General features: G+C 36.3%; 1 protein-coding gene across 4 annotated transcripts in view; it reads right to left on the bottom strand.

Annotated features, from left to right (window-relative positions):
- LOC136849218 (uncharacterized) overlaps window positions 1–6172 on the bottom strand; it is a 760295-nt gene extending 754123 nt beyond the window's left edge. For all 4 annotated transcript variants that reach the window (XM_067122421.1, XM_067122439.1, XM_067122450.1 and 1 more), the window contains exon 1: window positions 6014–6172. In XM_067122421.1, the coding sequence (XP_066978522.1) occupies window positions 6014–6145 (132 nt within the window). In that variant the 5' untranslated portion in view covers window positions 6146–6172. The remainder of the gene's footprint in view (window positions 1–6013) is intronic.
- Window positions 6173–13567: the final 7395 nt, after the last annotated feature.

The raw sequence follows: 13567 nt of genomic DNA, 5'->3' as shown, positions 1-13567 counted from the left end.
AAAATGAAAATACAGTAATTTGTGAATATTGCTCTATGAAAAAATTCAAGAATTGGTGAAAGTTCGCGCGTAATATTGAAAGATATGTTCCACAAAAATTCACAACAAAGTGAAGCATGAAAAAGTGCAGCGTGTAAAAGTGGGGGTCCACTGTATAACAAAAACACAATTCTGTACATAACTTAATTACTGAAAATCTTATTGTAACACAAACTTTTCCATAATTTCTTATATTTGACCTAAAATTTCTTTTTTAATTTCTTTACAAATTCGGACAACCATAAATTCATTATCACTGTCAAGAATTATCCATTAGAGGAGGAGGATACGGAGGGTAGTTAAAATATTTTCTGCTATATCTAGGTTGCTTTTGTTTTCCCTTGTAAATTACAGTAATTATGGCAAATCTTTTCAGCAGTTATATATTTCAATAACAAATGCTTACATGTAAAGAAAAATTTTTTAATACAGTATTCCTTCTGAAATGGGGGGAAGGAAATAGGTAGGACAATTTCCATTGGTTATGTTTGTTGGAAAACAATGAACAGTAACTGTACTACTGTATATTTATTTTGGAAGCATATTATTTTTCAGATATCTACAATTTAATAAGTACATCAATATGAAGTGATTCTTACGAAAAACCAGCTAGGACAGGGTATTATTCACTTTATATGGAAATACTGTACACTGTAAGCTTTGTGAATTGAGTTGGTTCCAGGATATCATGCATGCTATTGTAATCTTCGTGACTTATCAGGAGGGGCAGACCCCAGCGACTCAAAGTGCCACTTTATGAAACACATATATTTGTACTACAATGTTTTCAATCAATATTATGACAAAATCATGAATGATGACGACTCTTGGTATTAATTTTTTCCTCTTCATAAAGACTGTAGTGTTAGCTACCAAAAAAGTTGCATTTACCAATTTTTCTAGTAATATCTTTTCTGTTGTTGAAAAAACCAAGCTGAATATACTTCAAAATAATCTACTATTAAGCCAATTTATGAACAACTGTATCTGAGCATAACACACAACAGTACTAAAAAATGGTAATGTATAAGACAGACAATACTGTAATACTAAAACTGTATTGTACTTACAACATTAGAGCCAGTTCAACAAGTTGTTAATATCCTGCACCAATCTAATGTAACAATCTTTTCACATACTGCAGCATGTTCTACAAATATAAATCACATCTGATCTTTCCTTAGAAAAGACATTTACAAAACTGGTATAATTCTAGTAACCCCAACAGAAAAACTGAAAATTATCATAAAAGTATTGCATTAATATTCAATGTATTCAGAATACTTGGAATTTCTTTTACTTTTTAGATACAATGGTTGTGGCACTAAAATGCTTGAAAAACCATAATAATTAACAACTGAAGCAATGAGATATTGCAAAAGCATGAGAATATCCCCAAGAAGGCAGCAGGAGAGGCTGATGCTTGTGCTGTTTAAGAACAGAATACAGAATTTAGGCCAAGGCAAAGTGCTGGAACCTATGAGGTCATTCAGTGCTGAAAGGGATAATGACAGTAAAAAGGTCTGAAAGGTGTAACAGGAGGAAAACCTCGCAGTTGTTCTATGAAACAACTGTTAGAAAGAGTGGAAAGTCAGATGGAAGAAAGAGAATGTAAATGGAGGCACAGTAAAAGGAATGAAAGAGGCTGCAGCTAGGGGGCAAAGGGACAAAGCAAAGACTTTGTTGAGTAAAGAAAATTAAGGTAAGGTGTGGAACCAGATGTTTAACTGTAAAGTAACAGAATAACTTTATTGTGATCATGTCTCTAAATGCAAGCCTCATACTCCTTCCTCACAGGAAGGAGTATGGAAAAACTTTGGTACCAGATTAGGTAAAGCCATAAAAACAATAATGAGTCAAGTGGAAGAGAAAAAATTATACACGACCTCCCCTGCCAGTTTCCTTTTCAATTTTTTTTTTATAACGATGGGGTCATAATACCAAAACTTCTACACTGTGTTTGCTTACATTTAAAACTGTTTTCATGAGGATATGTCTAATGTGTAGCCATCCAGACCTGATCAATTCCTCAAGAGGCATGAAATCTTTGAACAAAAATTTTTAAATGGATAAAAAAATAAAAAAGATCTTTTATTATCCAGAACTGTAAGTTCCCAAGGAAGAAAAAATGCTCCTAGCAGAACACTTAAGAGAAATAAACACTATTAAAAGTAATTCCACATCACTCCTAAGTGATATATGTGGAAAGTAAGGTGAAGGATAATGCAAGAAAAACCAAGGTGTCTCAAATTAAAAATGAATGACATGACTAAAATCAGACAAACTAAACTGCATGAGATATTTTAACTAGTATGGGCTACATCTCAAACACCCTATGAAAAAAAAATATAATTTTGGAAAATTGTTAATCAACTGACCTTTTGAACTGAAGTACAGTAATGGGTTCTAGCAAAGTAATGGTTTGTTCTTCCTTTATACAGTACATGCAAACAACCAAAAAAGTGTAATCTTTACTTCCACTTTAATACACAAACCCAAACTCTTTTAATGGGTGCCTTCAGTTGGTTCCGTTTTTGTAAATTAATAACAAGGTTTTCAGATTTGGCAGCAACCAGTGTGTAGATCGAGGGTAATCACACACAAATGCATAATTGCATTGTCAACTTTCACACAGTAGCAGGGCAACTGAAAAGTGATTAGAGGTAGGATTGATAGAAACCTTCTGGTTTATATCTAAGAAAAATATATATCTAAAAAATTTGCAATTTTTTTCTATAAGGTAAAAACATCCATCTTTTAATGGAGAATTATCCCTATTGTGAGAGGAAGTTCTGAAATCATTACATGTTTTTACTTCCCACACAGAAATGACACTATCGCAGTCCTATAAATGAGCAGGGGAAGGCTGACTCATGTAACATTCTGTCCATTCTGAAGTGTGTGATGCTCAAGATGACAGGGTTCTGTCCCAAAGTGTGGCTTCTTGTGACCTTACTCAATGACGAAAGAACAACTTAGGTTCCCCCATTGAGAAGGGAAGACCAGCTTAAAAGGGAGCACACCATAAAATTATAGACATTTGTGCTCTACCCACCCTCTCCTCCCAACTGTTAAAGGAAGGATGGAGTGAGTCACAGCTACTGACTAACAGAGGTTTGAGATAGGAAACTACTGAGTAACTTTCTTGCACCTTGCCTGACCAGTGAGAATACGCCATGTGGCGGCTGGAATGAACATGGATAGAGGGAAAGAGTACCAGTCATTTGTCATTCAATCAACCAATAATTGCCGTAATCGTTAAATGCTTTGTCCAAAGGAGAACTATGTAACTACACATGGGCATACACCAGAAGTCCTAAGTAAAATGTACCCCTAGACTTGAGGGCACCTTCCTATAGGTATACTATAATGAGTTGTTAAACACCTGCCCTCAGTACCTGGGACGGCAAAAAATTTCTCTAGGGGCAAGGTCATGGGCTCTTCGCTTCACCAACCCTTGCCTGGGGTGCAGGGTTGGTTTCTTCACCTGATGCCTCATTCTTTTAATAACTTCTCAAAGTCAGAATGAGAACATGTTTTTGGATACTTCTTTCTTGTGCCTGCCAGTACTAACAAACAAGCACTGACTCTCAGATCTGAGGTGTCGAGTCCTTTGCTGGTAGTAGTGCACAACTTGCACCAGACACAACAGCTTTTCATTTTAATTATTCCCTAAAAAGTACCAGACACATGGTATCCCATCTCTCTAAGCATTGCACTAAGAAAGAGCAACTGCAATTTATTTACTCTCTGCACCAGTGCTAAAGCTATCAAGAATCCAGTCTCAAGTGTAACATCCACCTGAAGCCCATCCCAGGGCCATAAGGCACCAGGAAAGGCTACTTAAGACCAGAGTTGCAGAATTAAGTCCAATGACTTCACGAAAGTGCCTCACCAGCTTGGCCTGCATAGGCTCTCAGGGCAAGGGATTGCCATATCTGGTAGACAGGACAGGCCAAGCTGGGACCTAATCCAAAGCACAATAGCCTGACCCTACTTCTGCTCTGCTGATCAAAATGAATGCCAGGAGTGAGGCCCTGACGTATAATCAAGGTTGGAGGGTGATAACACTGGCATAACCAGCCAGGCTGGCTGCATGCATGAGCTGGAACACATATTGCCTATCCCTCTTGGTCCATATCAACAGGACAGTGCAGCACTAAATGGTGCGCATGCCAGAGTAGCACAGGCCACATGCTCCAACCCAGCCATGCAGGCCAACCTGGTGCCATGCATGGGAATAAAGCCATTCCAGAGATTCAGTATCTGGAAGTTTCACTAAGTCTACTGTTTGACATATTAACTATATATAAACAGTGGGAAAAAGAATTTCCATTGAATTTTATGCTTTGTTCAATAAGCACCACATGACAGCAATATGTGGCTTCATTCAGAATTCTGTGACTTAGCAGGTCATGGCAAACACAGGAGACTGATGGTGTGGGGAAGTGCAGTCTCTTCCTTATAAGCATCTGCAGAAACCGTGCACAGTTAAGTCAATATCAGTCCTCCTCTCCCGAGAAAGGAACAGGTGACCAGGAAGCATCAAATCCACACACCAAAGAATGTGTTCAAGCAGATGGCAAAATGTTAACTGATTATGAGCAGAGGGGTGAACCAAAGTAGCCTTCCCTCCTATGATCACAGGCCCCCAAATGAGTTCCAGGATTACAGTCATGCCAAACAAAGGGATGATGGTCACAAGACACCTTCCTAGCCTTCTAGCAGAGGGCTTCCTTCTGAGACTTTACATATGATTCCTACAGTCTAAGGAAGTAGACGAGGAAGAAGGTGAGTCAACGGCCCCCGAACACAGGTCACCTCAACCTCTCCAATGTCCAAAGGCAAGGCAGACATCCCTAAAGGACAGCAGCAGGAGTGGCAGGTACATCACCTTCCTAGATTTGAAAGTAGAATCTTGAGGGGAACCAAAGCTACTGTGATGAGATCTTGAAATCCAACCCTGGCCTTGTAAAGAACCTTTGGCTGCAACCAAATCCTAGAAGAGTTCAACAAAAGGAGTTGCCTGCAATGACCAGGGAAAGCCTTCAATACATCAGCACCCTGTGTCTCTTGGGGTTTCTTGGTGTTGCAGTGTCAGAGGTTGAGGAGGCAGGTACTGAGAGAGAGAGAGAGAGAGAGAGAGAGAGAGAGAGAGAGAGAGAGAGAGAGAGAGAGAGAGAGAGAGAGAGAGAGAAAAGGATGGATTGGTTTTCATAGGCCACACACGCACCCTCAAGCAGGGGATATGGGTAGTTGCTAGTCCAGAAGGGTATGGGATGAGGAAGACACCAATGGAACCTTCCTCTTCAAATCAAGAAACACACTCAAAAAGAGTAAAAAAATGACAAACTCTTAGCCTCTGCCTATAACAAACACAATAAATGAGGGTTTATTATGTTGATAGCAGACATGAAACATATACAATCATGTCTTAGATCATTCTTATGGAAGATGAAACATCATCAACCCCCACAAGCCCTAAAATAAAAACAAGCCATGATTATTAACTACTCAAATACAAACACTAGACAATGCAGGTTTATCATCAGCCATGGCAGAGAGAGTGAGAAGCAAATCTACACAGTACGTCAGTCAAAGGAAAACTGACACTGAAGACATCTGTGCATGGGTGGTTACCCACAATTCCCTGCACTAGCTGTCACCAAATTTGAAAACATCAGTGACAATTTTCAACAACTGGCCCAACTAAAGGTATCCAGGAAAACACAACTGTTTGTATCCTTGTAAGAACAAAGCAAAATTCTGGCATGTTTACTTATTAACTAATGAAATCTATTTTCTATCTCAGAGACAAAGCAGAGTATCAAGGACAAGCTCATTCATCTTTCAGTCTACAAAAGAAATTCAATTCAAAATGATAAGCATGCTCCATGTCAACATTTTCTAAAGGAAGTTTAACCACAACATAGTAAAAGTTACTTATACAACTAAAACAGTAAAAGTTACTTACAAAGTCATTAAATGCAGTCATTTGCCCATGAGAGTGGTTTCTGTTCATTTGACTATGCTGACTGACTGAAGGTTGATGCATACTACGGATACCAGCCTCAACTTCTTCCAGACTCTGTCCTTTGCCATCCATCACTGCATGGTAAATTACAATTTTAGATACTCTCTATGTGAAAAGCAAAAGTAAGATATCTTAAAAACATGTGACGAAATTCTATATACAACTTTAAATGGTATTTTTAAAAATATTTCAAGTGCTACCTATCAATAGTGACCCCTCAATTATCTGGATCTTCAGTATCCAACACTCAACATTATCCAACACCACCAGATCAGGACTAAAGATGTATGACAAATTTTTAAAAATTTGAAAAAACTGCTCCCCAATTGTTGGCAATGCTTCACAGCCTAAGGATATGTTGGTAACACTGCTTACACTCATGAAGAGACTGAGAAAGGGTTTGAGGGGCATGGGAAGCCTGAAGAATTTTTCAAGGTGGTGGTGGTGTGGAGGGGGGGTTAAGATGGCTGGGCACCATGGGAGGGGAGCAGTAGTAAGGCTGTTTATAAGGGTTGTTTGGGAAGGAGTTTCCCTGGCTGGGAGGGGGTTGGGAATGCAGTGTGGAATGTGTAGAGTGGTAGGCAGGTGTTTTAAGTTTTTTTTATGCTTTTTCCACACTTTACAGTTGCTCTGGAAAGTTCTGGTGTACTTGCCAGTGAATTTCATTCACCAAAATATACTTTTTTCCTTTTAAAATCCCATAGAAACCAAACTTAATCATCAGAATAAGATTACTATGCATACAAACAATATTATATATACAACTGGCAGAAAAATAGCATGAATAAACAAAATTTACTGAAACATTTTGAAACCCAAAACTATTGTTCAATAAAATTAAAGGATTGAAATACTGAACATGATCTTCAGAATCTCAATTACTGTGCACATTTTCTTTCTTATTACACTCGGATATTTATGTTTAAGACTAAAGTACTGAAACTATTGTCAATAACTATAGATATTCATTGCAAGCTAAAAAAAAATGTTATGACCATATCTGAGTTTCACCATTCGACATTGATGTCACTTATCATGTGGACGGAAAAACAAACCATTTAATGCAAGTCACTTGACTGTCAACTTTAACAAGTAGAAGTTTAGAGAAACAGAAACGAGAGATGGGGCGTTTAAGGAGGGTATACTTTCCCTAACTAAGCCTCTTCAAAATGCTTAACTCAAGCTGTTTTCTTAAGACACTCATTCTTTGACAATCCCTCTTCTTCCCTCACAGGATCTGTGTTCACAGGCTGAAACATGAAAATACCCAAAGCATGGATTAAACAAGTATAGCCCTCCTCAGCCAGGACACTTGAAGTGCTTGGGGCTGTGAATGCCGTCTAAGCGAAGTCCACCAGTGTCAGCAAGCAGAAGCAGACATAGGACTGACCCATTAACAAACTACCAGCATGCCCTCCGAGCTGTCGCTCGACCTTTTTGTCTGGCTGGTCACCTTACTATCCGAGTGCTACCTGAAGTGCCACATGCAGAAGGCTCCACTCATCTCAGAGCCATTTTATTCTGCCACCAAGGAGCTTCGCTTAAGGAATAAAGGTACTGTGCGGTGGAGTGTGTTTGATCATTTATCTATTACTCTTACCTCATTTCGTTTTCCCTTTTCCCCTTGCACTGCGCTAGACCTTGAAATTATGTACAGAATAATTTAACTGAACATCTCTTGATGCCACCCTTGAGCCTTCAGCATTCCCGTGTAATAATTAGACTGTGCTTTGGCTCCCTAAGATGATAGTGTTCCTTTCTCCAAACATTACAGAAAGGGTGTGTGAAATACTGTAGATTCTACATCTGTACCCTTCTTTGCCTCTATGTCCATCAATCAAGCCTTCAAGCTAATTTCATTTACGTTTCATTATTAATTGTCAGGCACTCTAATTATTTAATCTTGTATCATTGCACTTGAGAAGTGCAAAGAGCCCAGTGCTTAAGGCTCTTTGTAATTGATATTCTGATATAATGTAAATACATTCGATTAACTTAGACATGGAATTTCTTTCCTGAGTCCTTTCATTTACTTAAATTATAACTCTCCTAGCATTTATTCATGTGTACAAAGTGTTGGTTCCCAGTTAGATGTGTTAATTCCCGAGGTAAGAACTTGCAATCAAACCAACAGTTGTAGCAAAATAAATAAATAATTTGTATATTTATATATATATATATATATATATATATATATATATATATATATATATATATATATATATATATATATATATATATATATCACACAAATCTGGCAGATCGATGCACACACACACAAATTGTAGTCAAGGGAAGGGCAGGAATACTCTGGAGATTCACACTTCCTTTATTGCTTCCTCGTTTAAGTGATTCATAATCACATCATCAGGGAATTCTATGGAAAATGAAATAAATTAATAAAAGTACTGAACGGCTAAAACTGAATTACGTTAAAACATTAGTCACTAAAAATCTATAAAGGCTGTTCGAAATTACATACACAAGAGCACACTTAAATACATACACACAAAGCTTAAAATCAAGTTACACACGGACACATATGGTTACACAAGAGCACATTAAAAATAGCAAAATCACAAAACTCTCCAAATAAATAAAAAAAAAAAAGAATAAAAAACTGTCTAATTTTAAGAAAATTCTTTTTTTTCTCTCTTTCCAATAATGGAGAAACAAACAAAGACAGTAATATAATTATAAAAAAAAGCAGAAGACGCTCACCTTACAATGCAAACGACAGAACCACACTAACAGTAAAAGAAAAATATATACAGAAAAAACAAAACAAAAAGATCAGGGGTAAAAATAGTAATGACCTATGGCAAAAACAATGGAATTGAGGTAGTTTGCGTGTTTAATGAGGGAACCCGTAGTTTAATATTTAAAGACTCAAGTATCTGCAGTTTCTGTTGGTTCTGTGCCTGGCCAATAACTTTAAAATCATCATAATTTATCTGTGTTTTGCACTTGGTGGCATGATTTCTTATGGAGGATAGCTCTGGATTGGAGAGTCGGCATCCAGTTCTATAGCTCACCCCCTTATGAGAGTCGGCTCTGACCCTGAGAAGCCGCCTGGTGGATCAAACATATGTTCCCAGACTACATCTGGGACAAGTATATTCATAAACAACACCAGACGACATCAATGGGCAGAGCCGATCTTTAAACCCGAAGAGTGAGCCGATTGTCTTTGGATTTTTCGAATCATGTAAGATCGAAGTATTACTGTATATATATACAGTAATACCTCAAACTTGCGCGATTCGAGTAGCACGAATTCACAGACGCACAAATTTTTCATTGGAACCTTATTAATGGTCATACACGAGTTTTTCACAGACACGCGAACATTTGCGAACAGTGAGAAACCTAGCAAAAGTGTTTTTTTTTGTAATTTATAAGTTTTCAAGCTTTTAAGTGTAAATTAAATAACATTAAATATTATTAAAAGTAATAATTTCTCTCTCTCTCTCTCTCTTTAGTGAGATGAATTTTTATGGTACATGTATACAGGTATGTTTATTTGTTTGATAAATAAACTTTTTATCTAATAATAAGTACTAATTTTCAGAAAATAAGATTAACCCTTAAACGCCGAGCCTCTATTTACAAAAGCGTCTGCCGTGTGCTGGCGCGGTTTGAGAGTTAGCGCCGAAGCGGAAAGAAAGTTATTTAAAAAAATCACAGCACGCTTAGTTTTTCAAGATTAAGAGTTCATTTTTGGCTCCTTTTTTTGTCATTGCCTAAAGTTTAGTATGCAACCATCAGAAATGAAAAAAAATATCATTTATAAATATTGGAATATATGACAGTGTGAAAAAAAATTTTCATATATAATTGTATACAAATCGTGCTGTGAGCAAAACGGTTAAAGCTAATGAGTTATTTCTTTTTTTTTCGTTGTATTGTACATCAAATTGCGATGATTTTGGTATACAACAAATTGTAAAAACTATCTAAGCAACACAGAGAAAACATTATCACAAAATGATGCATGAATTTGTAACGCGTGGACGTAAAAAGTTTTTTTTCTAAAATTCACCATAAATGGAAATATTGTGCTAGAGACTTCTTGTTTGTTGCAAAATGAAGGTAATTGATTGAATATTACTAGACTATAAGTGTTTTAGCTTACAATTGCAGTTTTCGACCATTTCGGTCGAGTTAAAAGTTGACCGAAGGTCGAATTTTTTCTATTTATCGTGATTTATATGAAAATATTTCAGAACTGATAAAAGCTACAACCAGAGTTATTTTTTGTTGTATTCTACATGATATTGCGCACATTTTCATGTATAACACTTTATGTAAGGCCTAATATAAAACAGTGCAAAAATTACGATAAGGTGACTAAAGAAATTCCGAGATTTTCAGCAGAGTTACCGCACGCGGAGGTATGGAAAAAGTTTTTTCAAAAATTCACCATAAATCGAAATATTGTGCTAGAGACTTCCAACTTATTGCAAAATGAAGGTAAATGATTGAATGTTACTAGAATGTAAGAGTTTTAGCTTACAATTGCATTTTTCAACCATTTTGGTCGCGTCAAAGTTGACCAAAGGTTGAAATTTTGGCACTTATCGTGATTTATATGAAAATATTTCCAAACTGATAAAAGCTACAGCCATGAGTTATTTTTTGTTGTATTCTATATGAAATTGCACACATTTTCATATATAAAACTTCATGTAACGGCTAATATAAAATGGTGCAAATATTACGACAAAGTGACGAAAGAATTTCTGAGATTTTCGGCCGAGTTACCACGTGCGGACATAAGGAAAACCTTTTTTTAAAAATTCACCATAAATCAAAATATTGTGCTAGAGACTTCCAATTTGTTGCAAAATGAAGGTAAATGATTGAATATTACTAGAATGTAAGAGTTTTAGCTTACAATTGCATTTTTCAACCATTTTGGTCAAGTCCAAGTTGACTGAAGGTTGAAATTTTGGCACTTATCGTGGTTTATATGAAAATATTTCAGATATCGTGATTTATATGAAAATATTTCAAAACTGATAAAAGGTACAACCATGGGTTGTTTTTGTTGTATTCTACAGGAAATTGCACACATTTTCATATATAAAACTTTTATGTAACGCTAATGTAAAAAGTATGCAAAATTACGACAAAGTGACGAAAGAATTTCTGAGATGAAGCTGATGCTCTGTAATGCGAGAAGAAAGAAGTTCGCGCATGCGCGGCTGGGTAACTCTTGTAAACAAAACAACAGCGTGATCCGTGAACTCCCTCTTTAAAATGTTCTCTGGTACACCTGCATGAGGCTCTCGGGCTCCCTTTGACTGAAAACGGATTTGAACCCGACTAAATGAAAACCCTATTTTTAGTCTGGAGAGCGTGAATACAGTGACCCTCTCTGCCGCAATTCAATTATCGCGAATTCACGACTTTGCTGGGTTTTTAATATATATTAATGGAAAATATAGGCCTGGATTTTCAGGAGAAAAATGCGATATATGTTACACCAAATTTTCTCATTAAATCCATTAAAATATTAATAATAAATAGCTTTCTAGTCTAAGAACAACAAACAAGGTAAACTCCAGCATCATAAAGCACTGAACCATACATATCAGAAAATCCATAAAATAGCGTATTAAGTTCGTCTTTTACCTCCAAGAACACATGAATGATCATTGATGAATGTGAATTTCGTTCATTAATGACCATTTCCTGCTTTGATTTTGACCAGTGTATTGGATATAGACACTGCCAGATTTTTAGTATTAAAAGCAGAAAAACAAATGGCCCCATCCTTTTCAATTACATTTTTTCACATACTGTATGAACAACATTTTCCAGTCCGTCGTAAACAAATGACAAGGTTTAGAAGAAACAAAGAAAAATGCCAATCAACAACCTTTCAAACAACCAACATAACTGAAATAAAAGTCTGTAACCAGCCGTCTGCACTAAACTATACACAAGGATTTCTTCTCAACAATGATGAAAAAGAGCTAATTCTTTACAGTTCCTAATATATACTATACTTCGCTTAAGATACAAACACACTGCAACATGACTCTCCTTATATACTTTCAACTAAGTTGAAAGGAATAAGCAAATAAAACTGTCATCACTATAGTCAAAAAAAGCCATAAACCGATGCTACCACAAAAAATAAAATGTAGTGTTGAGAAGTTCTTGTTGTCCTCAAAATCCTGGTATTTTAAAATTCATATATCAATCCCATTCCTCAAAAGATGTAGAAATAATACATAAATGTTCTGATAATCCTACCACAAATTGAAACAAAACACTTTTAAATGTGTAGAATTGCAAATTAAATCATCATGCAAATCTAAAGACTGTATATTTTACGCCAATATTATGCAAAACAAATCAATCAATACGTTAACTGAATCGGATGAAGTTCAGGCGTGAACTGAAGGTGAGAGGAGTCAATGATCCAGTAAAATGCTACCTCAATACTCAAATGCTGTAAAAACTCATATGATACTGAAGAATTTCAACATTTCAGTGTCCTGAGACACACTTCTCCCCTCCCTCTACCACTCATTAAAGCCCAAGATACAGTTGCACAGACTCACCCAACAGACCTAAAGAGATAATCAAGTTAATCGGTTCGTTAAACAAATGAAATGGAAAAATCATCAGAGCGTTGACTGGAGATCTGATACCTTCGCTTACAACCATCATCCACAGAAAACCTGTTGGCAAAACTCTGCTTTTAAGGAAAGGTGTAGTGCCTGCACAGGCTCTTACTCATAGGCACTCGTAAACATCATTCAATGATCGATCAAGTGAAACACCAGTCATCACCATATAATCTGAAACAAATTAAAGGTGTAAGTGAAAATTTGGCCCACAATCCAAGATAAATATAAACAGATTAAATATGGATAAATCATCTAAACCACCATACTATCACTAAAATCATCAAAGAAATCTTCAATTAAAACATCCAACTGAAAAAATAAACCCTCAAAATTCATCATATCAAAGCCACATCAAATCAACCTCAACAAGGTCAAAGAATTATAAAAGCAATAAATCTACTTGGATAGGATCTACGGAGGATTAGTTGGGGATCCTGGGATGATCGGCCCAGAAATTCCCAAGAAAATTGATTTGCTTCATTTTATGAAACATAATTGTCAGCAGAGATCACTGGCAACCATCGGCCATTCAGCGTTTTAAGATTCGGTAAAGCCAAGGAGTTGGAGTGTCACAATTCAGTAAGAAAAATGAAAATGTAACAAAATTTCATAACAACTACAAGGATCTAAAATGTTGGAACTGGAAGAAAACGAAATGCTCGGAATGCACTAAAACTTTAAAGAAACATAATCAAAACTCAACAGCAAGACTGAAGGAAATATAGGAACAGTGAACGCCTGAAAAATCTGGTATCAAAGGCCCGATGCTTCAAAGAAACCACAAATGCAACACAAACTCCCTTAAAATGTTTTCAAATGAGCAATTAACTTACAAAATCAACTTCAATCT

Source organism: Macrobrachium rosenbergii, chromosome 2 (assembly GCF_040412425.1).
Source record: "Macrobrachium rosenbergii isolate ZJJX-2024 chromosome 2, ASM4041242v1, whole genome shotgun sequence".
Classification (NCBI taxonomy): Eukaryota; Metazoa; Arthropoda; class Malacostraca; order Decapoda; family Palaemonidae; genus Macrobrachium; species Macrobrachium rosenbergii.
Note: the sequence above shows the minus strand (reverse complement) of the source record. Positions and strands in the feature narration are given on the sequence as shown.